The sequence below is a fragment of the Aspergillus undulatus genome, assembly GCF_047715775.1.
Source record: "Aspergillus undulatus strain CBS 261.88 unplaced genomic scaffold BDV17scaffold_17, whole genome shotgun sequence".
Classification (NCBI taxonomy): Eukaryota; Fungi; Ascomycota; class Eurotiomycetes; order Eurotiales; family Aspergillaceae; genus Aspergillus; species Aspergillus undulatus.
In genome coordinates this window covers 73,383-95,492 of record NW_027396621.1, presented here as the reverse complement: position 1 = coordinate 95,492, position 22,110 = coordinate 73,383, and the positions used below count along the sequence as shown (strand labels likewise).

Below are 22,110 nucleotides of genomic sequence, written 5' to 3'. Positions count from 1 at the left end.
CTCAAGGATCAAGACTGCTTTGCCCGGCCCCACGGCCACCAGGACACCCGAATGGGCATACACCACGTCAGAACCCCTCTTCTGCGTTTCTGCTTCTGCTTCATCTTCTCGAGGTTCTCCCTCTCCCTCATCTGAATCTCCTCATACCGCGCAGGCGTGAGAATCCCCGGCGGCGGCGACGGCGCCGTACCCATCGACCACTCGGCAGGCTCATACCCATGAGCACCGATAGGCAGAAAGCGTATCTGGGAACCTCTCTCTCCAGGAGCATGGGTAGGATCCGGATCCTGCGCCTGCAATTCCTCGCACGACTCGGACGGCGGAAGACGCGGGAGAGGCTGTGGTGCAGGCCGAAAGAAGATAGGCGAGGAGGTGAATGCGCGGCAGTAGGCTGCGTAGTTATCTGAGATGGCGAGGTCCTCTGCTTCTTGCCGTTCCCGTTCACGCTCTCGTTGGAGCTGGCGATCTTCTTCGGCTCGATATTGATGGTGAAGTTGATACGTATGAGGATCTGAGTCATACTCGTAGTCGTAGTCGAATGAGCTAAAGTGGTGCTGGCTGATTGGTTGTTCGTGTTCGTGTTCGTGCTCATGCTCGTGTTCATGTGGTATCTTAATCGTTGATGAAGGTCGCGAATCATAATGAGAATGAGGATGGAAATTAGAAGACTCCGTATAGGAAGCCTTGGGATCGTAGATGTCGTAGAGGTGGTTATTATTGTTGTAAGTGTGGTTGGAGGACGTATCCCTCCTGCTCAATAAATGCACCGAGAGCCATCGTTTTAGTCTATGCGTTGAGGATTGTCTAGCCAGTGCAGCAGGTGATGAAGAGAATGAAGAGCTTGAAGACGATGTAGACGAGAGAGATGACGATGAGAATGAGCGGTTGGGGAAGGAAAGTGAGAATGAACGCGGCATATTGTGTGTATTGTATAGCCTCAAGGCCAAGGATCTTCCAGGTTGTTAAGGTTGGCCAGGAGGGTACGTACCCCTCCAAGGGTTGCGTACGTGGGGTAAGTAATATTCAGTGAGATGGAATGAAACAAGACGAGATGAGATGAGATGAAACTATCAAGTCAATTATGACAACCGCTTTCTCACACACGAAGACAGAAAGACAGAAAGCGAAGGAGGGAAGAAGACTTCGCAGCCGAAAGAGAGAAAGAAGAAGAAGGAAAGAGCGACTTCAAGTGCGAATCGGACAGTAAAGACCACCCACCATCCATTCATCGGAGAATTAGCCAGACCATGAGAGGAGGAACCTTAGCATGGATGCCGTGTCTGTAATGACCAGTCTACCAGTCAAGCAAAGGCTGAGGTGGCACAGAAAAAGCATGGGAAGTGGTGTTTTTTCGCGCGTCCGGTTCATGTAGGGTCCTCTGACCGTTGCGATGCTACCTAGGTACATGACTGTGCGACGCGGATAAAAGCGTTGGGCACTATGTACTAGTACAGCCCTTATACATACGATGTTGATGTTGTATATTGAAGCTATCGAGTAGTACCCGTCCGACGTGTTCAGGAACTGCTGCTGTGAACCTGGAATCAGACCATGACTATCACAAGAAGAATGGAAATGGAACTCTAAGTGAGACATTGGCATTTAGTGCTCTGCACTTTAGTGCCACATAGATAGTATATTTATCACAAGAGTCAGACCGTCGACGTCGACTAGCGCAAACTAGATGTTACCTAGGTCTAACTAGTCGATCACAAGCATGACAATCGATACTTCACCACTAGCAGGAGACTATCAATACTAGGCTGTGCGCGTGAGATGGACTCCGGACATCCGGCACGCTCGCGGCAATGCTACTGGTGGTGTCTCAGCACAGGTTCGTTATCCTGACGCCGGTTGCGTGGCGCTACTGTACTATCCCTGTTGGTGATCGCATCACTTGCGTCTTTTGGTTCTGAGGGTGGAGTTTTGCGGGTTGGATGTGGATTTGAAGTACGCTGGTCTTGATATGTCTAATTGGGTCCATATTGGTCCGGGGAATTTGATGAAGCGCGCAATATAAGTTTGGGGTGGTAAATAGGTGGCTGATCTAGTAGTTCTTAGGGCTTGGCACAGTGAGCGGCGGTGAAAAGAGCGAGGTGGACAGGTGGACGAGTATACAGTCAGACATTATATATTTATTCATTCAGTAGTCTATTCTACACTGCGGGTATAATACAGCTCCAACTCAGCTGACCATATCTACTTCTGCATGTAGGTCGATCAACCAGATACCCCATCGCGGCCAAGTCCCCACTTACCGACCTCACGCATCGCCTCATCCCCACCTTCAACAAGACGACCATCGGCATTAGACGCATTCTGCGACCCCAAGACGCCAGCAACGCACTCCCAGCCGTTGCGTCCACCGCCCCACCGGAGAACCTCATTCTTGTACCGCTCGCCAGCGGAGCGGTCAACAGCCGCTGCACCACCTTTGAACACGTCTTCCCAGAGCTTATTGGCGATCGCGCGGTCGAAGATGTAGCTGTAGTATGTGGCGCCGTACCCGTAAAGGTGACCGAAGAATCCCTGCCACGAGGTCGAGGGACGGCCGTGTTCGTCAACGGGATCGGGGAGGCTAGCGTGCGTCGAGTAGACTTGCTGGTAGAGGCTTGTGGTATCGAGGAAGGAGTCTTCGGTTGTGGTTGTGTGGTAGGCTTGGTCGACGAGGGCCATCAGAATCTGGGCTTCGTTTTCGACGGCGCCGTAGATCGCGCCGTGGGCGGCCCGGTCCTGGGCCATGTGCTGGATCATGGCTTCGGATAGAGGCTGGTCGGTTTGCCAGTGTCGGGCGTAGAGGGCTAACACGGATGGATCAGTTGCGAAGCGTTCCATCAAAACAGATGGTAGCTCGGCGAAGTCGGTTGAGCAGCGCGTGCCTGAAATAGACTGCAGTCGCGTCTGGCCTAGGATGGAGTGCAGTGCGTGTCCCATCTCGTGGAAGAGGGTGCGAACGCTGTGCTCGCTCAGGAGTGATGGCGTGGTAGGAGAAGGCTCGGCAAAGTCGCAAACCAGAGCAATGGTTGGCAGCTGATGGAGAGTCTTTGATTGTGCGTCGACAGCAGTTGCCATGCCGTCGTTCGGGTGAGAGACAAACGCGGGATCATCTATCGAGGCGGACTCCGCAATCTCCTCTGCGGTAATTTCACGCGCACATCGAAGGGTGAAATGAGCGGGGTTAGGGTGTTTGGTGGGGCGAGTGAACAGGTCGCAATAGATGACTGCGAGCGGATTGTCCGCTTCATCTACGACATCTAGACGGCGGACGCCAGATGTCCAAGTCTCGCCGGGAGCTGTCTCACGGGGCACTAAACGAACGCCATAGAGGCGATCAAACAAGCGTGACAATCCTTGCATCACTGTGCCCAATGAGAAGAACTCGGGGATTGCAGCCAGCTCGCGTGACTTGCGGCTTTTTTGAGAGGTCTCATACTGGCGTACTCGCGAATGGACGTAGTATGCGTGGTCCCAGGGTTGCAGCTGGCTTCCCTTCTGGGTCTGGAGCTGCCATAGCTCTTCTTGCACATCCGGACGGTTGCTCGTAATAAGAGTAGTCAGGAATTCTGATACGGCTGCAGGGCTTCTGGCCATCTTGTCTTTAAGTGTCATGTGAGCAAAGGTGGGAAAACCTGCAAGCTGAGCAAGCTCTGTGCGTTTGGCCAATAACTCCTCAAGGCGCTGAATCTGCCTTGAACTGGCAGTGCGCGTAGCCTGGTAGATCTCGCGACGGACATCCTCATTGTGCACGGAACGTATGGCCAGGCGGGGTATAAGACCGACCGTAGGCACGGCGGCGGACCTGGGATTCCATCGCTTGATCTGCTGTATCAGGATGGGATCTAGTCCACGAAGATTGTTGGTGGGGACGACGACATGAGAACGCGCTGGCTCTCCACCATGGGCAAAGGCCGATCCGAGCTGGCTTATGTCGTTGGAAAGAGTCACGAAGCGCTGGCGCTCAAGCGGGGGCATGTGAATTGCGGAGTTGGCGAAATCCTGCAGTAGGATTTGGGCGACAATCTTCTCTTCAGAGGACCAATGGTCCGTAACGGCCGGCTGGGCCAGCGCCGTGCGCAACTGATCATGAAGTCCAGTAGTGGTGTTGAGCACGTTCATGTACTCGAACATCAAAGCATATGCCTGGCCCGCGGCCTCTTGGACGGACGAATCCGGATGAGAGGCCCGGATAAAGTCGGACAAGTCAATGACGCGACATAGAAGGTCGCTCAGTCGGTCCAACTGTCGTACTAACCCCCGGTATTCATCGACCGTCGATGCGGCAAGTACTCGAGACACGATCGCCTGGCATTTCTGCAGCGATACTTGAGCAAACGTACGGAAGCCGTCGGGGCTGGTGAGGTACTGGTTTTGAACGAGACCGGTCGGCTGTCGGCCGGGATACAAGATTGAGGACGCGGAGAAGTCGCGCCAGAAGGTCTGGGAATCGAAGACTCGGCGGAGGGTATCGTCGTCTGACCTTTTGGAGGACGAGGAATGAACGGGGGTGGCAGACGCTGAGGCTGAGGCTGCGCGGAGGGTGGAGGTGGTGATGGAGCGACGGTGCAGGCGTGGTTGCAGTCGACAAGTGCGACAGATCCACGGTCGCAGCATATTAACCTGGTAAATTTATAGAGTACATTAGAGAAAGAACAGAATATAGAGGAGAAAGAAGCCCTTGAAGAGAGAGAGAGACGGAGTATGAAGAATGAACGAGGACTTGAACCGACTGCGGCCGAAAAAACTTGGCACTTTTCTTCGGACTTCATTCCATCATTCAACCTCTCTCTTCCCTTGTCCTCCACCAATTGCTCGCATCATGGCCTTGTACCAGGTATCTACATGCTTTACCTACCTTCATCTGCCGCCCTAAATGCTTTTGCTAATCAATTGTCGTTCTAGAGACTTTCTGTCCCTCTGCTGGCCGGAGCCGTGGCTCTCTATCCCCGGCAAGCTCATGCCGAGGAGCCCGTACGTCCGCTCAATCTCAGAGCAGCCTTCAACTACTTTTCATACAGACCTCTTAACTGTGAATACTGCAGAGAAAACCCATCTACGATGACTTCCCCTCCGAATCCTCCGTCGCCGTCGCCCCGACGCCCGCTCCCGCTCCCACTCCCGCACCCGAATCATCAAGCATCACCTCAACTCTGATTACCACCACCAAGCCATCCTCGCCCTCATCCCCAACGCCAACAGACCTCCTCACCACCCAGGTCCGTCATGCCCGTGTCTTCCTCTACCAACAATCCCGTGCCGCCGAGGTCGCCTTCAACGACGTCCTCTCCCGCGCCCTGCACATCGAGAACGCCTTCACCAACACCATTGCCTCGCTCGCTCCCTCCCCCGAATCTGGCGAGAAGCTGCTCCCCGGAGGAATCTACGTTGTTGTTGCCGGTATGGCCGGTTCCATCGTCGCCCGTAACCGCGGCCGCTTCCTCCGCGGCACAACCCCGTTGGCCTTCGGTACCATTGCGGCTTGGTCCCTCCTCCCCGTGACCATGCGGAACGTCTCCGATTTGATCTGGGAGTACGAGAAACGTGTTCCTGTTGTTGCAGACCAGCATTTGTATCTCCGAGAGCGGGCGGAGCACATCTGGACTACTGGTGTGGCTCACAGTGCCATGGCACGTGCTATGATGGAGGAGAAGATCGGGGATGCTCGGAAGAAGCTGGAGGAGGTTGTGAGCAAGGGTCACTAAATCCTTCCACTCTGATTTGTTTATTTCGCTTGATAGCAGTTGGGCTGTGTCCTATAGCGCATGTATCTGTAAGAAGTTTCCGAAACGGGCTCTAGACAATCGATTTTCATTTGTGCTATCGATATAACACGAAAACGCCGAAACACCTCCCGCGCAAGTCGTAATCACGTCTCCTTTATTCTGATTCTTTCTGTTCCTGCGGTGTACCAGCCTTGGGTGGCGGCGGAGCGAGCGGCGTTCCCCGCCGTGAGGGTACATGATCTTGCTCGCGACTCTTCTGCTCCCCCTCAGCAAAGTAATCATCGAACGCTTTATGGGGCGATACCCGGGCGTTCCCACGGGTTTTCCTACCATGGTGCGAAGCCTGTGGAGCTGTCGCCGTGGACGCCCACGGCGGAGGCGTGGTCATATTGGCAGGTACAAGGAACTGCGGCTGTCCAGAAGGTTCAGCGTCCGCAGTTGCAGGCTGAAACCCTTGCTCCGGAACAGGCGTCGATATCCCATCAGCGCGCGTCTCAAAGACCACCTCCCCGGGCCCCTCAACCTCCTCACCCAACCCAACAGGTAATCTGTGCAAAGCGCCAAATCCCAATTCCGCACCCAGCGCACCTTCACCACCCCACCCTCTTGTAGGCACAAGATCCACCGTTCGCACGACGTCGAATTCGCTGTTGTAGACCCATAGTACCAGCGTGCGGTCCAGGTGGTCTTCGACCAGTTCGCCCAATGCTGATTCTCCGCGTAATGTCCCGCTGGGTGTGCCGATTATGTAGTCTGAGTGTGGGAGGAGGCCTGCCCTGTAGGCTGGGCTTAGAGGCGAGGGGATGTTCAAGACGTGCCAGATGTTTTGCGTTGATGAGAGCGGGGCTATTTGTAGTGCGAGTCCGAGGGTTGGGTCAGATGGGGGAACGGCGATTGATATGTTATGTGTACGTTGACCCTACAGCAGACGTCTGTTAGCCCCGAGGAGAATTGGGATGAGAAGAAAGTGAATGCATACCTTTGCGCTCCAGACCGCAAACGTCACTCGGAATCCGGCGCAATTGCGCACTTCGGTTGCGAAGAGGTTTGGGTCGGGGTCATCCTGAATATAAGGGTCAGTTCCGTCCTGTAAGAGTAGACTGCGAGGTGGAAAGTCAAGTGAACATACAATCAAACGCCCATTTATCCCAATAATGAAGTCAAACCATGGCTCCAGTGGTACTTCGGGGTCCTTGTTGCGGAGGACCTGAAACCCAAAGGCATTGTCGGACCGCGATTGCTGAGGACCCGGGTCTGAGTCAAGCCGGCCGATGAATCTATTGAGGGCGCCGAACATTGTGAGCCTTTGCTTGATCCTCAGAATACGCAATGGATAGTGAGTGTCAGGGAACTATCACGGTAGGTGAAGCTGTCCTCAAACGCGGAAGTGCAAACAAAACAAACCCGCGGTTATCAGTAGATTTCGATGGGGAGGAGCATCGTCGTTTCGAGAGCAGAAGACTCGGAGTGCTTCACTTTTCTCTTTCTCTCACTCTCATCCATGTCTTGACCACGATTGCGCCACCATGTCTGGTGATGATTATGAGGAACCTCCTCCGGAAGTCCATCATTATGAGCACCGCGGCCAGGTGCCTTGGGACATTCAAAAGTATGCGCTCCGCTCTGTCGCTTTCTGCTACAAAGGCCTTGACTGATAAGTTTCTACAGCTATTGGTCTCAACGCTATGATATCTTCTCAAAGTACGATGAGGGCATCTGGCTGACGGATGATGCATGGTTCGGCGTTACCCCAGAGCCAGTGGCTACGTACGTGGCACCCTCGAAAGATCGAACATCAAGAACATATTTGCTAACTTCAATCCCTTGTTTTACAGAAAGATTGCAGAGCAGATAGCTAGCTCTGCCCCTCCGGACCGAAAAGTCCTAGTCGATGCTTTCGCCGGCGCGGGAGGCAACACAATCGCATTTGCTCGATCCGGACATTGGAAGCGCGTATATGCTATCGAGAAAGACCCCGCGGTATTACGATGCGCACAGCACAATGCGAAGGTATATGGAGTTGCGGATAAAATTACTTGGTTCCAGGGCGACTGCTTTGAGATTATCAAGTCCCAGCTGAAGGACTTGGCTCCGTATAGTGTGCTTTTCGCCAGCCCGCCTTGGGGAGGTATGTCTGCAATCGCGCTCACTTTTTTCGTGACTTTACCCCTACCGGAATCACTCTGACAGTTACCTGCCGTTTAGGACCTGGATATCGATCAGCCTCAGTATTTGACCTTCGAACTATGGAGCCATATTCCCTCAGCACACTTTACGATGAATACTCCCTCTTCACCAAATATATGGTACTTTATCTGCCGCGAACATCTGATATCAATCAGCTAGCTAGTTTGGTCAAGGATGAAGGGCGTGCCCCAGTCATGCACTACTGTATGAGAGGAGCTAGCAAAGCGTTGTGTATCTTCTACGGGGGTTTCCAGCTTTTTTAACCGTCCGTACTTCATGCACCGGCTTTTCAATATACAGTAACACCTGTACTCTACTAGAGATTTAGTTATCCCATTTCGTTCTCGGATAAATACTCCAAATTATATCTAAATGGTACAAGGGCGGCCGAGGGCGATCAAGCTTATTGCCCGATTGAGACTAGTGCCACATCTTATCTTCACGTGCTTTGCTCCGTTCATTTGGTCCTCACCTGGGCACTTCACATCCGCCTCAACTGCCTCAGGGCACGACAACACGCCTTCCGGTCTCTCTTTTCTCTCAACTCCGCATCATTCTCGCCTCAGTATATTGCTAGGCCTGGCCGACACTCTTTGACGCGGGGATGATTGACCGAGTCTCCCTATATTCGTGATCGTTCAAGCCCGCGCAGCGCAAAGCAGATATCCCATGATTGCACCTATTCCATCCTTCGCGTCGGCCGTCCACCAGTGCTTTTATCCGTCTCCCCGAAACTCAAGAGTCGAAACTTCTGGTTTAGCCCGTTATTTTAGTCCACAACTTCCAGCCATCATGCCACACGCGACGGCCTCCCCGGGCCCTGATGCCGCTGATGCCGAAGATGCCGACTTCGAGAATGTCATGCGCCAGATGAACGGCCCCATGACCGATGGCGGCGTGTCCCTCGACTTCCTATCCCGAGAACTTGAACCTGGCGAGAAAGCAGATGACGCGGTGGATTACGAAGATTTCGACGATGACGAGCTACCGGAGGAAGAAGAAATCGGCGAACATGACACGCGAGCAGAGCCTGAAAATGGTCTCGACTTTCCGGATACGACCGATGATGCTCTTTTTGGAGGCGGGGATGATCTTTTCGGAGGGCCAGAGGAAGGAGAGCAGGCTCCACGCGATGAATTTGATGATCTGTTTGGAGAAGAGCCCGCGTCACCGCGCCAGGAGCAGGCCGACGAGACCAGAGATTTGTTTTTCGAGGAGGAAGAACGGCCCGCGGCGCCTGAGGTGCCAGTTGATACACAGATAGAGGAGGACCAAGAATCTTTGCAGGATGACGATGCGTTAGCTTCCATGGCTGAGGATATGGATCCTGCTTCCCTACGTGCCTGGAAGCTACAACAGGCTCTTTTCGCCATGTCAAATGTCGGCCCTGATAACCCTCCCGCGCCTCCTGAGAATGCCGAAGAACTACTCCAGTCTCTATTCCCGATGTTCGATCGTAATACGTTGCCTCGCTTTCTCGAATTAATCCCACACAAGAAAGCCTATTTTCTGGGAAAGCCGCCATTGAAGCCGCCGAAGTCCGTTTTGCCGGGTAAGGTGAACATCGAACTAGCACAAGACCAGGAGAAGATCTTCAAGTCCGGGGGTCAAGCCTACAAGCGCTCGCTGGAAGCCGAGCATCATGGCATCGTTCCGATCGCCGACACGACACAAGAAGAGGAGGAAGAAGATGTACGGGACGAATTCGATCTCGACTACGAATCTGACGAACCACTCCCTGGCGGCATTACTGCGGACGATCTCCGAGTAGTCTGTGCTGACTGGGACGTCCAGGATGACATTTCCATTATGGATGTTGACGAGCCTGCGGTTGTCGAGAACGGGGAAGATGACTGGCTGTTTGAAACCACGCGACCAGCTAAGAAACGCAAACTCGGACGGGATCCAATGGAAATTGTCTCGTTATCGCACATAGAGCTGCCTCTCCTCGATAATCCTGAACAAGCCAGCTCTCGAGTCGCGCAGAAAGTCACCCTCGACCTCAACGATCCTCATATGCTGCTCGATGAGCGGAGTCCTGACACCACCGCCTCGAAGCCTAGAGCATCAGGTGCCCGTAGTAGGGAGGAAATGGATGTCAACGTTACGCGTCGTCTCACATCGCGATACAACATCTCCAATGACGGGGCTTACGAAATGCTCAAACAGAACCATCAGAACAAGGTCCGCAGTACTTTGGGAAATGTCACGCTGGAGCACAGTATGCCCGCTTTACGTTTGCAGTGGCCTTACTACAAAACAGAACTGGCCAAGGCCGAGGCAAGATCCTTCCATCGGCCAGCCTTGTCTTTCCGACCTGGACAGACATGTTGGTTCAAAAACCCTGCTTATATCAAACGCAAGCACCAAAAGGGCAAAGATATACGTCAACTTTACGACTCGACCAAGGCTCTTTCGATGGCGGATAACTCGCACGTCCTGTTGGTGGAATATTCCGAGGAAGTGCCGCTTTCCCTTTCGAACTTTGGCATGGCCAACCGTATTATCAACTACTACAGGAGAAAGAACATGGAAGACCCCACTCGGCCTAAAGCTGATGTTGGAGAAACGGCAGTACTTTTACCTCAGGACAAGAGTCCCTTCTCTATCTTCGGCCACGTTGACCCAGGAGAAGTCACACCGGCCATTTCCAACTCCATGTATCGGGCCCCTTTATATGCGCATCAAGCGAAGTCCACAGATTTCCTTGTTGTCCGCAATAGTACTGGCTCAGGCGGTAGCGATTATTATCTCCGTAACATCGACAACATGTATGTTGCTGGGCAGCAGTTTCCCTCTGTCGATATTCCTGGCCCGCACTCTCGCAAGGTTACAACCGTTGCGAAGAACCGGATGAAGATGCTGGTTTATCGTCTTCTAAAGAAGAGTCCCGACCTCCGACTATCAATCAGTGACGTTACTGCGCACATTCCTGGCACGAGTGACATGCAAAATCGTCAAAAGGTCAAAGATTTCCTGTCTCACGACAAGGATACCAAATTCTGGGTGCCTCTAGAACCGGTACCAGAGCAAGACACTATACGATCATGGGTGCAGCCTGAAGATGTTTGTTTGCTCGAAGCAATGCAAGTTGGTCAACAGCATCTACATGACACTGGGTACGGCAACGATGCCGAAACGGGTGGTGACGACGATAACGACGAGGAGTCAGAGAGTTTTGAACAACAAATGGCACCGTGGAAGGCTAGTCGAAATTTCCTGCTAGCATCACAAGGAAAAGCCATGCTTAAACTCCACGGTGAAGGTGACCCTACCGGCCGTGGGGAAGGATTCAGTTTCATCAAGACGTCCATGAAAGGAGGATTCAAAGCCATCGGTGAGAGTGTCGAAGATAAGTTAGACGCTCAACGGTTGAAAGAACTGGGGGGTCATAGCTACAACGTCGCACGGCAACAAAAGTCTTATGAAACATCTATCCGGCGAATTTGGGAGGCGCAGAAAGCCAGCTTGTCGTCCACTGTCGAGCACTCGGATGACGAGATGGACATGTCCGAGGAGGAGGAAGATGACTTCAACAAGCCAACACCACGATCAGAAGCTCCAACCCCAGCTCCCGCCCGCCGCGACGATGAGACGACTAGTCAGTTTAGTAAGATGAGTCGTATGAGTATGTCAGCGCACAAAGGCAAAGTTCTACGTATTGTTCGCCAGGTCAGGGATAAGGATGGGATTCATCAGAAGGAGACTGTGGTTTCCGATCCTCGGGTGATTCGTCATTACCTGCAACATCGCCATCGAGTCGAGTCGCTCACGACGAAGTAAGTCACCGTTCCTCACTACGAGGACCTGTTCTAACCAACCTTCTTTAGACTCGATTCAATCGCGCCAACGGGTGATCCCGAAGTAGACGCCCGCAACAGGAAGCTGTACGTTCATCTATCAACCACTTCCCACCCTCTCTCTTCCTATCCCTCCCGAATCTCTCTCATCACAAACTTCCTAACACACAACAGACTCGAGCAAGAACTAAGCCGACTTAACCGAAACAAAGAACGCCGTTTCGCGCGCGAAAAGCAAAAGGGCGTTCTCCGCGCCGCAGACTCGCCCGCCGACGGCGCCCCCGGATCCGCAAAATCAGCCGGTACGCAGCGCAAGTGCGCCAACTGCGGGCAGGTCGGACATATCAAGACGAACAAGAAGTGCGTACAATACCATATACCATATACCATTTTCATTGTTTTGTTATCTACGAAAGCTAACGGCTTATCTTGTTTCTTGCAACAGACTTTGTCCTCTTCTAAATGGAACCATGAAACCCGAAGACCGCGTCAGCGATTCTGCGTTTGCTATGGGTGCTCCTCCTGCTATCTAGGAAATGGATCGTTGAACAATCTTTTCAGACCTTCTTTCTACAAATATGATACCCTGTTGTGATTGGAGTGGTTTTTCTAGGGGCGGGAATTGTTTTGTGTTCTAGATCCGCTCAGTTTGAGAGCTTACGGGAGAGAATATATATCTTGAGAGACCCATTGTCACGGACTTACGGATGTAGTCGTAAAACAGAAAATGCGCCATCAACCTGAATAATAGCAGTCTCAAATGCATTTCTAAGTGTGACTGGAATGCTTTTGAAGAATCAAAAACTTTTACAGAAGAGTTTTCTCCAAGGTAAGGATGCTGCTGATACATTGCCGTTGTGGCTATTTCGGCAATTGACTGCGAGAGTGAAGCCGATGGATGATGTTTACCAAAACACATAAACTCCCAAATATAGACTGTCCCAACGCCGGACCCTTTGCACCGTTGGATTTCATCCTCCATAAAGCTCTGATAGCTGCCCCCGGGAGATGAAGGGTCGTCCGCGCTCGGGCGAGAGAGCCATGATCACCCCTTTGGGTCGTCGATATGTATAACCTAGAAAGGCGCCCTTCTTGCGCATTTCAAGAACTGTCCTGCGGAGCCGTTTGTCTCTAAGGATTTTGTCTCTTGGTCGTTTAGGCTCCTTGTGTTTCTTTTTGCCCTTCGCGGAAGGCTTGGCTGTGTCTTTAGGGCCATCTTTTCCTGGCAGGTGAGAACCAGCTTTCAAATCATTCTTTGGAGACTGGTCAGGTTTGTGTACACCACCGTTTGTTCCATGCTGTACGTTATCATCCTTGACCTGATCAGTCTCGGAATCCGTAGACTCATCGTCGTGATCGGTAGGGTATTCCCCGTCCTCGAAGTATCTGGTATCCTCCCATCCTCGGACCTTGGGGATGAAGGGTGGAGACATGCGGTGGATTTCATCCCAATTGATTCCACGAAAGAACGGATGTGACTTGATATCCGCTGCATCGTTGGGGTAGACGTAAAGACCTTGATAGTTTTGGTTGGACCCATCTGGTTTGTAGAAAAAGCATTTAGAGGGCCGCGATGTCAGGGCATCGTTGGTCTTGTATTTATTTGAAGACAAGCGAAATTCCTTCTCCTGAAGGAGTGAGTTGATAACGTCAATCGCTTCTGCGGATACAAGTTTGTCGGTAGGTCGATGCACGGGAAAATATAATGTCTGCAGATGATGCTATCCTGCAATGTCAGTATCATATAGACGTAATGGCTGGGTAAAATGAAGAACACCCACATGTATCTTCAACTTTGTCTTGTGGCGATCCTCGGATGCAAATGGAGTGAAACCATATAAGCACTACTGGCGTCAGTGGAAAAGTCAACCCGGCAGGCAGGACAGGAGTGACCCAACTGTTGCTGGGGTTTAACCTTACTTCATAGAGGATGATGCCAGCACTCCACCAGTCACATCGGCCGTCGTAAAGATGGCCTCGGATGACTTCTGGCGCCATATACTGGCTTGTCCCAACGACGCTTTTCGCCATTCTGCGTTTCTGATTTTTATCACGCCAGCCCAGTAGACCGTTAGTAGGGGGGTGTATCCAATCATCATCCAAACTTCCGTCATCACGGCCCGTGCCAGAAGCCTGTTTGGCTGCATCCTGCGATTCCTTTTGGTCTTCCGCATCTCCCTCAACCTGAATGCCGAGTCGCTTGAGTAAGGAGTGACGCTGATAAGTAAAGTACCATTGATCATGAGCCCAATGTCCGTCAAAGGCTAGACCAAAATCAGAAATCTTCAAGTGTCCCGATGCAGAGATGAGGAAGTTGTCAGGTTTCACATCGCGATGGATCCAGTGAAGCCGATGCGCCTCTTCAATACACAAAATCATCTCCGCTACATACCACCGAGCAATGTCTTCAGCCAGAATGTTGTGGCGCATCAAAAGACCGAGAAAATCGCCACCGACCATATAATCCATGACCAAGTAAAGATAGCTGTTATCTTGGAAACTTGCAATCAAGGGAACGATCCAACGGGACTTAGCAGACGCCACTAGAAAGTCCCTTTCTGCGCGCAGATGCCCCTCCTGGCTGTTGCGAATCATCACGGACTTTCTGATAACTTTCATAGCGAAGACGTCCTTTTTCACCCCAATCATTGGTTGGCGATGGGTAGTCTTTGAGGCCAGGCGGATTGACTGCTCCGTAGCGTGTTTTGGACGGCCCTTTGTGTCTTCGGTAGGAGAAAGATTTGACGAGTTGTCCTCGGTCTTTTCCTTCACTAGGCGTACAACACCAAAGCTTCCCCTTCCCAGGATTTTGATGACTTCAAATCCGGCAAGGGAAGGAGTCTCGTGATGGGAGCTTTTGCCATGCGAACGGCTCTTCAATACACGGCATTGGCGGAGATACTCGCGCTCTTGAGCGACCCATTGTTTCTTGACTTTTACCCGCTCTTCGGGACTGAGAGGAAGGGATACAATGTACTGATCAAGCTCCAGTTGGCGCTGGGTCCGTGTATCCACCCCAGAATAGAGGGTTTGAAAGTAGGTCTCGAAGAAGACCTTCGCATTGGCGGCGGCCTCAGCGGTCAATATAGACGGTGAAATAATCGGTGATTCCCTGACGGGACTGAGTGGGCTTTCCCTCAGGTTCGGGTGAGAGGAATGATGTCTGAAGTTGAGGGCCTGGTCGCTGCTGGCATCTCTTGATCGCCCTGAGCCTCCAGGAGAGGCCGATGTAGGGGCCGTGGACAAACTGTCAACCGGAGAGTCTTTACTGCTAGGCGTCGATGAACCGGAACTTTCGTTGGGGTTTGGGTTGAGAGGGGCGCTTAGCGAGGTTTGAAAGTGGAGAGCCTGGACACTTGGTCGTCGATTGAGATGTGAACGATGAATGACGGTGGGACTGCCGAACGTTGTAGAGAGTTTGAGAGAAACGATCCTGGCAAGTTCAACCGGGGTAGACTGGCTTCGTTTCAGATCGATGACCATGGGAGCCGCAATTACTTCGTCTGTTGTTTGCCGCCCATCCTGTCTCTGCATCTGTGCAAAGCTCGCTGGTGATTCTGCGCGGTTGGGGACTGCGGAATTCGGGGCATCAGGCTGGGTCTTGCACCCTTCCACGGTATTCTGCTGTAAAGTTCCTTCTGCCTCATAAGATTCACTATCTGAGCTTGGGGAATTGGCCTGTTTGACAGCTTGAAAGAAGGAATCAGTAGAGATCACACCACTCAGCGTATGGGAACTCACTTGGAGTGGGATTTCGAAGGCCTAAAAGCGAAAGTAACCGGGAACTTCGTTGCTGAATGCGAACGCGCATCTTGTCCTTGCCAGGCGGCCGCCCCCCACCAGCTCCATCTGAACCCAGTCCTTCTGAAGCTGACCCCGTGGTTGATTGACCAAAGATTCCATGATTCAGGAAATTCGAACTGCTGGGCTTGAGGGGGCGCCGTCCGGGTTTTCCCTGCTCCTCAGACATGGCGTCCAAGTCGAATGGGTCAGAGGCGCCAGGGGTTCTGATACCCGATATAAAGAGTGATTAATGATAGAAGCATAGAATACTGCGATCGATGCAACGAGCGCCTGGGATAGGCTTACTCAAATTGATAAAGACGATGGTTGCTACGTGAGATTGCGATGGGAGCCTGCAATGAAGTGAGTGGAACTTGGGAAAGAGGAAAGCACAACGGGCCGCAGCCACCAGGTTCCTTCCCAGACTCAGAAAATCAATAAAGCATGATTGTAATTGAATAACACCTATAACACCTAGGGTTCTTTTTGAGACAAACACAAGCTAAGACAAAAAAATCAATCCTATGGGACATGCCATCCACAGGTACGCTTACAGACACCTGATCAGAGTGCGTCCACGCGCTATGATAATCTATCAACGATGATCTCTCTATTTGATCTCCAGAAGTTTGACGTCGAAGATGAGCTTGGAGTTGCCCGGGATACCAGGAAGGCTCTTCTTGCCGTAGGCGAGGTGGGGCGGGATGGTGATGCGGCGCTCACCACCAACAGCCATGCCGGCAACACCGATATCCCAGCCCTTGATCACTTCACCCTTGCCGAGCTTGAAGGTGAAAGGCTTGCCCTTCTTGTTGGCTGTGGAAATTGACGTTAGCAGACATTCAATTGGCGAGATGTGAAATACGGATGGGGGACTCACAGTCAAAGACCTTGCCGTTCTCGAGCTTACCGATGTAGCGCATGGCAACTGTGTTACCGGAAGCAGCAGCAGATCCCTTACCCAGCTTCTTGTCATCAAGGGTAACTCCCTTGACCTCCTTGACACCCAATGTGCCAGTGGTCTTTTCAGCCTTCGCAGCCGGCTTTTGCTCCTTGGAAGGCGTAGGGCCCTGCTCGAGGTTCTTGGCAAACTGGACCTTCTTGGTCTCCTTAGCTTCAGGCTTTGCTTCCACAGCGGAAGCTTCGCCGTTGTTCTTCTTGAGCTTCTTCTGTTGCTTCTTGCTTTCGGCAGTGGCAGCGGACTTTGCCTTACCGTCCTTGGCAATCAGATCCTCAAGAGCAGCCTCCTCAGCAGCGCGCTTCTTCTTGCCCTTGGTGTCGACCAACTTGGGAGCCTCTTCTTCGTCGCTATCAACCTCGGTGATTCTAGGATTCTCGAGACCGTCAAGGTCATCGCTCTCATCATCCTCGCCCATCATGATCTCGTCGATATCAAGTTCGTCCTCATCGGGAGAGAGATCGTAGTCGTCCTCGTCGTCCTCATCATCCTCATCATCGGAGTGGGAGTGAGGTTCATCAAGAGGCATAACGTAGTTTCCGGTGAGGTAGATGGTGTGAGTTCCGCTGACCTTGAAGAAAACGCGCTCACCCTCAGCTACGGTAATGTCCAGGGGTTGCTGGTAGGTCTGCCAGAAAACTTGTTAATACGGATCTAGATACCGAGAAAGTGACGAATAACATACCCTCTCGGGGTCCAGGGTGCAGACAACGGTCTCATCAAGCTCCAAACCCTCATCGGATTCATCGTCCTCGTCATCGTCATCCGTGGCGGGAGCTTTGCCCTTAACTAGCTTTGAGATAGCAGCCTTCAGGTCGAACTCTTCACCCTCGTCAGACTCTTCATCTTCCTCCATGGCCTCTTCCAGCTCCTTCAGGTAAGCGGCTTCCTTCAATTTGCGGGCCTTTTCCTTGTCGCTAGGGCCTCCGTTAATCTCCTCATCATCCTCAGAGTCTTCCTCATCGTCATCCTCATCTTCGTAGTCATCATCGTCTTCCTCATCCAGGCCAGGCGGGGCGCGGATGAGCTTGAGAGTAGCTCTAGGACGGCGGGTGTTGTCGTCCTCGAAATCGGGGGTCTCGTCGGGGTCAATGGCAGCCATGCTCACACGGAACTGGGAAGCTGTTAGTCTAGGTCAAATGCGATTGTTGCGAAGATTGACAAACCATGGCGGCGGCATTGGGAACCGCAGGGATGAGAGTCTCACCAGGGGGAACCCTGAGAGAATAAACTGCAACTGGCAGAACGGCAGACATTGTAATGGCGCTTGAAAACTATATATTAAGATACAACGCAGAAAGTAGCACAGAGCTTAGTTATGATAGCGAAAGAATGATCGTCTAGACGCGAAGAGAGAGAGAAGATTTTGAAGCTGCAAAAGCGCCTTCAGATCCGGACAAGCTGCAGCAAACCACAACAGACGGGTAAGTAGGAAAGAAGGATGGACAGGCGAGAGAGAAGAGGAGAAAGAAGAGAGAAACAAATCCGAATCGCAACTTTTTTCGGCGGCGGCTCCAATTTTTCCCCATTTTTCTTTTTTTCACCGTTATAGCTCCATGGCCAATCAGGCGCTTCAATGTGCCCACCGTCTTCCTCACCGCCAGCCTTATCACTGGGTGGCTCATCACATGACCTCATACTGCCATCGCGTCTCGTCACTCGTGCCTGGAGCTCCATCGAAACGGCGTCTCCGTCAACGAGATGTTCAACATCTTTTCCTTGAAGCGTCTTTTCGCACAAGAATCGCTTCACTGCGCTCATATCTCTGGAACATGAAATAGTCTTTGTTAGCCCCCCATGGGCTCCCGATTAGATGCAAATTCCAGCGCAGTGCGCAAGCGCATCCAAAGCCGTATGTATACTGCCCAACGCCACCCGCGCGCAATATCCGAAAGATAGTTGCTAATACACTCGCGCAACCAGACAGCTTCAACGATGAAGAAGGCGAAGAGTATGCAGCTTCGACCTTTGGCGGCTTCGGTGATTATATGCGCCGGAAAAAGGCCAAGCTCCAAAACCTCGACAATGATATCCGATTGTCCGCCGCGGAGGACAACTGCCCCCAGATCTTTCAGAGCGTTGTCGCGTGTGTGAACGGCTATACCCAACCGTCACTGCGAGATCTCCACAAGCTTATTGTGCGACATGGAGGTGGCTTTCTTCAGTATCTTGATGGCAAGACTTCCGCCACCCATATCATCGCGAGCTCGCTTACCCCCAAGAAGCGGGAGGAGTTTCGGAAGTACCGGGTTGTCAAACCCGCATGGGTTGTGGATAGTGTTGCGGCCGGCCGACTAGTCCCGTGGGACCAGTACAGGGTTGTGGATGAGGGACAGGGACAGAAGGTGCTCGCTTTCGACAATGGCCGGATGATGAGCCAAACGAATAATCCGCAGGCTACTTATAAAGAAGAGAGCAAAGCGGGCTGGTATACGTCTCAGCTGGATCGGGAAAAGCCAACACAGGAAGGGGTCCCGGGTGCTAGCGATGTCTTGCCGGATAAGCAGACGAACGGCGCATCACAGTCAGATTACGGTGACTTTCCGAGCTTCACCTCCCTGGAACAGACCCCGAAAATATCTACACCTCCCAAATCGCCAGTGCTCGAAATGAAGGAAGATGAGTCAGAAGAAGAACCGCCTCTAACGCCCCGCGCTTCTCCAGATGATCAATCAAGCGCAGTAACCCCGATCTTATCTCCTCAACGGCGCACGACACCTGCCAAGGCAGAGATGACCTCGGAGGAGTACAACGCCCAGCTTCTGTCAGACTCTCGAATGAGGAATTCGAGTGTGGTCAATCCTGAATTCCTTCAGCAATACTACAGAGAGTCTCGATTGCACCACCTCTCGACGTGGAAAGCCGAGCTAAAAGCACAGCTTCAGTCCAAAGCGCAAGAGAAGACACGTTCTCAAAGGGGACGACGGAAGGTTGTTCCAGGTGCCCGGAGATATATTATGCATGTTGACTTCGATTGTTTCTTTGCCGCGGTTTCCACGTTAAAGCATCCGGAGCTTGAAGGCAAACCGATTGCCATCGCGCACGGGACAGGTACGGGATCTGAAATCGCCAGTTGCAACTACACTGCCCGCGCTTCTGGTGTGAAGAATGGCATGTGGATGAAAGGCGCCCTCCAAGCGTGCCCGGATTTACAAGTCTTACCCTACGATTTTCCCGCCTATGAAGAGGCAAGCCGGAAATTCTATCGTGCTATACTCGCCATTGACGGTATGGTTCAGAGTGTTAGCATTGACGAAGCTCTCGTGGACATTACCACTTTGTGCCTAGATGCTGGTGGAACTGACGGAAAGGGCGTCTCAGAAGGGTCCATATACAGAGAGCAAGCCAAAGCTGATGAGATCGCTGAACAGTTACGGGCCGGGATCAAGAGGGAAACGGGCTGTGCCGTCTCAATCGGTGTAGGGGGTAATATCCTACAGGCCAAGGTTGCTCTACGGAAGGCCAAACCAGCCGGTCAATTTCAACTAAAGCCTGACGATGTTCTCGACGTCATTGGCGATCTCCCGGTGCAGAGTCTTCCAGGCGTGGGTTACAGCATGAGCACGAAGCTGGAAGAACTCGGTGTGAAAATTGTGAAAGACATCAGAGATTTCTCCCGTGAGAAGCTCTCCAATAGTTTAGGGCCGAAGACGGGAGCGAAGTTATGGGACTACGCACGTGGCATCGATCGAAATGAAGTTGGGAATGAGGTAGCACGCAAGTCGGTCTCCGCGGAGGTCAACTGGGGTATTCGGTTTGTTACGCAGGACCAAGCAGAAGACTTCATGCGATCTCTATGCGAGGAGCTGAATCGACGGCTTGTTGAGAACCTAGTGAAAGGCAAGCAACTTACGCTGAAGGTTATGAGGAGGGCTCTCGACGCTCCGTTGGAGCCAGTGAAACATCTTGGCCACGGAAAATGTGATGTCTTCAACAAAAGCGTCATCCTCGGCGTCGCCACAAGCGCGGCAGATGTGCTAGGAAAAGAAGCAGTTGCCATGCTCCGAAGCCTCGGAATATCCCCTGGTGATTTGAGGGGGTTGGGTGTGCAGATGACCAAGCTTGAACCGCTCAAATCGACGTCTGGAAAACCAGACGGTAGCCAACAACAGCTAGCATTCAAAGTATCTCCCGCGAAAGCATCTCCTGTGCGAAACCGTCCACAGCCTATAGATGATCCAGACTTGCTCGACAGCCCTCGAAAAGGTGAAACAGAGTCTATCCGACATGGTCCGCTGTTCGACACCACCAAAAAACCGCTAAACATCTCCGGAACCCAGTTCATTATGCCCTCACAAGCTGAACCATCAGTCATCGCTGAGCTACCAAATGATATCCGATCAAAGCTCGTCGCGCAGGGTAAACCGCGAAGCGGGGCGCGCACCGGTTCTCCCATACTCCCTGGCCCTCGTCCGCAATCAACCTTGACCCTCCCTCCACAATCCCAACTAGACCCAGAAATCCTCGCCGCTTTACCAGAAGACGTCCTCGCAGAAGTCCTGGGGTACTACGACCAACGGTCCAGCAATAACGCCAGCGCAGCAACAGCACCACCGCAACCTACACAACCACCCGCACAACCACAAACACAACACCCCCGACCCTCCTCCGCAGGTCCAGGTCCATCCCTCAAAATCCGCAAACCAACCTCACCACCCAAGAAACGCCGAGGCCGCCCACCCCTAAAACCACCCCAACCCTCAACCCTAACCCAATCCAAATTCGCCTTCCCCAAACCCCGCGCACCCTACCCAAGAAACAGTCCCGTCCGCTCCTCCCTTTCGCCAGACCGCGAATCCGAAATATCACCCGACTTCCTCGCCGCCCTACCAGAAGACATCCGACGCGAAGTCCTTGAGGAGCAGAGACAACAACGCACCCGTACCCGCAACGGTTTCTCAACCACCTCCACCCTAGCACCCTCAGCACCAAGAACCGTCTCAGCCCCGCAGCACACGCACCAGAACGAGAAAACACTGCCCCTTCCTCCCCTCCCGACCCGTCCTACATTCACCTCCAAGCGCCTCTCGAACCCCTCTGATCTACGTGATGAGGCGACTGCCTGGCATACGGCGTTTGCAGAGGAGGGGCCGTTTAGAGATGATGTGGATGCGTTGGCGGGTTATCTTAAGCGCGTTGTTGTTGATGAAAGGGATGTCGATAAGGCGGTTTCGGTTGTGAAGTGGCTTGTTTGGCTTGTTGAGGATGAGAGGGGGGATGCGCCTGGGAATGGGAGATCTAATGGGTTGTCTATGTCTACGTCTACTCCGGGGTTAAATAGAAATCTGTCGGAGGGATCGCAGGGGGGTATTTCGTGGGATGAGGCGCTGGTTTGTCTTAAGGATGGGATTCAGGAGGGGTTGGAAGAGAGGGGGATGCCGGGTGTGGATTTTGATTGATATTTCTCACTGAGGGTTTCGGGTATTACAGTTGGTTAAATAGATTAATTGTACATAGAATGCGTGATGATGCTGTGATTTGTGACCGGTGGCTTAGCGAGTTGCTCAATAATATTTGATCTGGTCAAGGATGAATGGTTGCACTATGCGTCGTTATCATTTCTGCGTAGGTATGGTCGTTAGATACCACCACATAGATATATACAACTCTTACAAACCGCATCGAACAAATACCAAGTTCCCAGCACACCCCCCATACTTAC

At 52.4% G+C, this 22,110-nt stretch overlaps 9 protein-coding genes across 9 annotated transcripts; 4 read left to right on the top strand and 5 right to left on the bottom strand.

Moving 5' to 3' along the window:
• Positions 1 to 8: 8 nt before the first annotated feature.
• BDV17DRAFT_290211 (uncharacterized protein) lies at positions 9 to 917 on the bottom strand (the record flags this gene model as incomplete). The annotated part of the gene is made up of 1 exon (XM_073761842.1): positions 9 to 917. One exon carries the CDS (start codon positions 915 to 917, stop codon positions 9 to 11), a length of 909 nt encoding a protein of 302 aa, XP_073616689.1.
• A 1,198-nt stretch (positions 918 to 2,115) lies between these two features.
• BDV17DRAFT_260238 (mitochondrial intermediate peptidase) lies at positions 2,116 to 4,784 on the bottom strand. Its single transcript, XM_073757533.1, has one exon. The coding sequence runs from the start codon at positions 4,609 to 4,611 to the stop codon at positions 2,221 to 2,223; it is 2,391 nt and encodes a 796-aa protein (XP_073616688.1). The 5' UTR covers positions 4,612 to 4,784; the 3' UTR covers positions 2,116 to 2,220.
• BDV17DRAFT_290209 (MICOS complex subunit MIC26/MIC27) lies at positions 4,706 to 5,699 on the top strand (the record flags this gene model as incomplete). Its single annotated transcript, XM_073761841.1, has 3 exons — positions 4,706 to 4,831; positions 4,900 to 4,968; positions 5,040 to 5,699. 3 exons carry the CDS (start codon positions 4,706 to 4,708, stop codon positions 5,697 to 5,699), a joined length of 855 nt encoding a protein of 284 aa, XP_073616687.1.
• Positions 5,700 to 5,874: 175 nt separating this feature from the next.
• On the bottom strand, positions 5,875 to 7,017 carry BDV17DRAFT_290208 (putative Golgi reassembly stacking protein; the record flags this gene model as incomplete). Its single annotated transcript, XM_073761840.1, has 3 exons — positions 5,875 to 6,639; positions 6,700 to 6,783; positions 6,850 to 7,017. 3 exons carry the CDS (start codon positions 7,015 to 7,017, stop codon positions 5,875 to 5,877), a joined length of 1,017 nt encoding a protein of 338 aa, XP_073616686.1.
• A 166-nt stretch (positions 7,018 to 7,183) lies between these two features.
• BDV17DRAFT_260234 (RNA methyltransferase) lies at positions 7,184 to 8,249 on the top strand. The gene is made up of 4 exons (XM_073757532.1): positions 7,184 to 7,329; positions 7,389 to 7,487; positions 7,556 to 7,848; positions 7,926 to 8,249. Exons 1-4 carry the CDS (start codon positions 7,247 to 7,249, stop codon positions 8,168 to 8,170), a joined length of 720 nt encoding a protein of 239 aa, XP_073616685.1. The 5' UTR covers positions 7,184 to 7,246; the 3' UTR covers positions 8,171 to 8,249.
• Positions 8,250 to 8,257: 8 nt separating this feature from the next.
• BDV17DRAFT_260232 (DUF3591 domain-containing protein) lies at positions 8,258 to 12,375 on the top strand. The gene is made up of 4 exons (XM_073757531.1): positions 8,258 to 11,686; positions 11,738 to 11,794; positions 11,882 to 12,067; positions 12,153 to 12,375. The coding sequence occupies exons 1-4, from the start codon at positions 8,577 to 8,579 to the stop codon at positions 12,238 to 12,240; spliced, it is 3,441 nt and encodes a 1,146-aa protein (XP_073616684.1). The 5' UTR covers positions 8,258 to 8,576; the 3' UTR covers positions 12,241 to 12,375.
• A 183-nt stretch (positions 12,376 to 12,558) lies between these two features.
• BDV17DRAFT_50969 (serine/threonine-protein kinase) lies at positions 12,559 to 15,905 on the bottom strand. Its single transcript, XM_073764668.1, has 4 exons — positions 15,449 to 15,905; positions 13,628 to 15,396; positions 13,489 to 13,551; positions 12,559 to 13,428 (listed from the first exon to the last, which is right to left on the bottom strand). The coding sequence occupies exons 1-4, from the start codon at positions 15,675 to 15,677 to the stop codon at positions 12,679 to 12,681; spliced, it is 2,811 nt and encodes a 936-aa protein (XP_073616683.1). The 5' UTR covers positions 15,678 to 15,905; the 3' UTR covers positions 12,559 to 12,678.
• A 19-nt stretch (positions 15,906 to 15,924) lies between these two features.
• BDV17DRAFT_260229 (uncharacterized protein) lies at positions 15,925 to 17,914 on the bottom strand. The gene is made up of 4 exons (XM_073757530.1): positions 17,615 to 17,914; positions 17,134 to 17,562; positions 16,371 to 17,076; positions 15,925 to 16,306 (listed from the first exon to the last, which is right to left on the bottom strand). The coding sequence occupies exons 1-4, from the start codon at positions 17,702 to 17,704 to the stop codon at positions 16,101 to 16,103; spliced, it is 1,431 nt and encodes a 476-aa protein (XP_073616682.1). The 5' UTR covers positions 17,705 to 17,914; the 3' UTR covers positions 15,925 to 16,100.
• A 48-nt stretch (positions 17,915 to 17,962) lies between these two features.
• Positions 17,963 to 22,038, top strand: BDV17DRAFT_50962 (putative DNA damage repair protein Mus42). Its single transcript, XM_073764667.1, has 2 exons — positions 17,963 to 18,300; positions 18,372 to 22,038. Exons 1-2 carry the CDS (start codon positions 18,246 to 18,248, stop codon positions 21,845 to 21,847), a joined length of 3,531 nt encoding a protein of 1,176 aa, XP_073616681.1. The 5' UTR covers positions 17,963 to 18,245; the 3' UTR covers positions 21,848 to 22,038.
• The last annotated feature ends 72 nt before the right edge of the window (positions 22,039 to 22,110 follow it).